We start from the raw sequence: 2,500 nt of genomic DNA on the forward strand, positions 1-2,500 counted from the left end.
GGGGTCCTGAACTCACTGGCTCGCTGTGGAGTGTGTTGTTACGGAATTACATGATGAAACTTTCCATTTCGACCCTTGACACGTTCGCAATGCCTGGTGTAGCTCCGATTTTTATACTACCCCATGAGGAAAACGAGGACAAATTTTTAATTGTCAAAACCGCAAAAGTATTCCGTCGTCCAGAACGCTACCTTATGTCAGGAACGCTATAGCGTTCCATCATCTGGAGTGAGTTATTAAATTAAACAATACATTAAAAAAGCCGACTCACAAACTGATAAACAAACAAACAAACAAGATTGTTGTTCACCTGAACAGGTTGACCATAAGCTCCAGGAAGGCAAAGCTGATCTCTGTATTGAACTGCAGACATTTCTTCATGCGGAACATCCTTTCCTGCTCTATGTCGTAATAAAACGGCCTGCAAAGGAGGGACATTTAATAGCATGTGAAAATTCATAACCACAGCAATAATAAAAACAATGACAGTATTCATATCGCCCTGAATCTTGTGCAGAGACGAATCTAAGCGCTTTCACACCAGTCATTCTCACGCATGCATAACTCTAAAACTGAGAAACTGAAGACAAGGAAGAGGCAGGGAAGATTGTCTGTCCTTGTCCTGTCTGTCTCTCTCTCTCTTCCTACATAACATTCCACTCCTCCATCTCTCTATCTCTTCCTTACGCCTATCCTATCTCCCCCTTTGTGTTTGCACATGTTTACATTTTTAAATGGTTTTATTTCTACTAACTCTGTGTGTGTGTGTGTGTGTGTGTGTGTGTGTGTGTGTGTGTGTGTGTGTTGTTGTTGTTGTTGTTGTTGTTGTTGTTCATACTACTGAAAGGTGAATGCCTCCTTTGTGACTTCCGTTTATATCTTCTTTCTGTGCTTTCTACTGGGTGTCTAGTTGTATGTTCCTTTCAGTTTGTCTGTCTGTCTGTCTGTCTGTCTGTCCTTTCTCTCTCACTCACTGTATGGACATAATATCCTATTTTCTGCCTTTAGACTATAGTTGTCTAGTTGTGTGTGAATAAATGTATGTACTTTCAGAAGAAAAAAAAAAAGAGGCAGGGAAGGGAGGCTGTCTTGTAAAGAGGTGGGTTTTAAGGCCAGACTTGAAAGAGCTGAGTGCGGAGACCCGACGAATTCATGTCACAAGGCACAATGTTAAACGTCAAACGTCAACCCATTCAGCTATTGGGGGCGTCTACAGCCTGCAAAGGGGAGCGATAACATGTAAAACTTCATGTCAAAAAGCACAATGTTAAACGTCAAATGTCAACCCATTCAGCTATAGGACGTCTACAGCCTGCAAAGGGGAGCGATGACATGTAAAACTTCATGTCAAAAAGCACTATGTTAAACGTCAAAGGTCAACCCATTCAGCTATAGGGGGTCTACAGCCTGCAAAGGGGAGCAATAGTATGTAAAAATTCATGTCAAAAAGCACTATGTTAAACGTCAAACGTCAACCCATTCAGCTATAGGGGCGTCTACAGCCTGCAAAGGGGAGGAATAACATGTAAAACTTATTGTCAAAAAGCACAATGTTAAACGTCAAAGGTCAACCCATTCAGCTATATGGGGGTCGACAGCCTGCAAAGGGGAAGCAATAACATGTAAAAATTCATGTCAAAAAGCACTATGTTAAACGTCAAAGGTCAACCCATTCAGCTATGGGGGGGGGTCGACAGCCTGCAAAGGGGAAGTAATAACATGTAAAAATTCAGGGGTGGTTTTTGTTGTTGTTGTTTTTGGGAGGGGGGTTGAAGGGGAGGTTTGGGGCGGTACCAAGACTACCACCTGCTCACACACTCTCTCTCTCTTGCTCTCCCTCCCTTCCCTCAACCACTCTCTCTCTCTCTCCCCCCCCTCCCCCTTCTCCCTCCTTCCGTCTCCCTCCCTCTCTCTCTCTCCTCCTATCTCTCTCTCGCTCTGTCTCTTCCCCCCTCCCTCCCTACCTTCTCTCTCTCTCTCTCTCCCCTTCACTCTCTCCCTCTCCCCCCCCCCTAGTCGCCCCCCCCCCTCCGCCTCTCACCTCTGCACATCAGACAGCTCCAGCTGGAACTTGATCCACTTGCAGATCTTGAAGATCAGAAGGAGGAAGACTCTTGCTCTCTCTCTCTCCCTCTCTGTTCCCCCTCTCTCTCCCTCCTACCTCTCCCTCTCCTTCCCTTCCTCCCTCTCTCTCTCTCTCTCTCCTCTGTTCCCCCTCTTTCTGTCTCCCTCCCTCTTTCCCTCTCCCTCCCTCTCTCTCCCTCCCTTCCTCTCCTTCCCTCTCTCTCACTCCCTCTCTCTCTCCCTCCTACCTCTCCCTCTCCTTCCCTTCCTCCCTCTCTCTCTCTCTCTCTCTCCTCTGTTCCCCCTCTTTCTGTCTCCCTCCCTCTTTCCCTCTCCCTCCCTCTCTCTCCCCCCCCCTCTCCCTCTCACTCTCCTTCCCTTCCTCCCTCTCCCTATCTCTCTCTCTCTCCCCCTCTCTGTGTCTCCCTCCCTCTCT

At 47.1% G+C, this 2,500-nt stretch overlaps 1 protein-coding gene across 1 annotated transcript in view; it reads right to left on the bottom strand.

Annotated features, from left to right (window-relative positions):
- Positions 1 to 2,500, bottom strand: part of LOC143277167 (DENN domain-containing protein 3-like) — a 55,252-nt gene that overhangs the window by 30,584 nt on the left and 22,168 nt on the right. Inside the window, exon 11 of the mRNA XM_076581932.1 lies at positions 311 to 421. Within this exon, the coding sequence (XP_076438047.1) occupies positions 311 to 421 (111 nt within the window). The remainder of the gene's footprint in view (positions 1 to 310; positions 422 to 2,500) is intronic.

Source organism: Babylonia areolata, chromosome 33 (genome assembly GCF_041734735.1).
Source record: "Babylonia areolata isolate BAREFJ2019XMU chromosome 33, ASM4173473v1, whole genome shotgun sequence".
In the NCBI taxonomy this organism is placed as follows: Eukaryota; Metazoa; Mollusca; class Gastropoda; order Neogastropoda; family Buccinidae; genus Babylonia; species Babylonia areolata.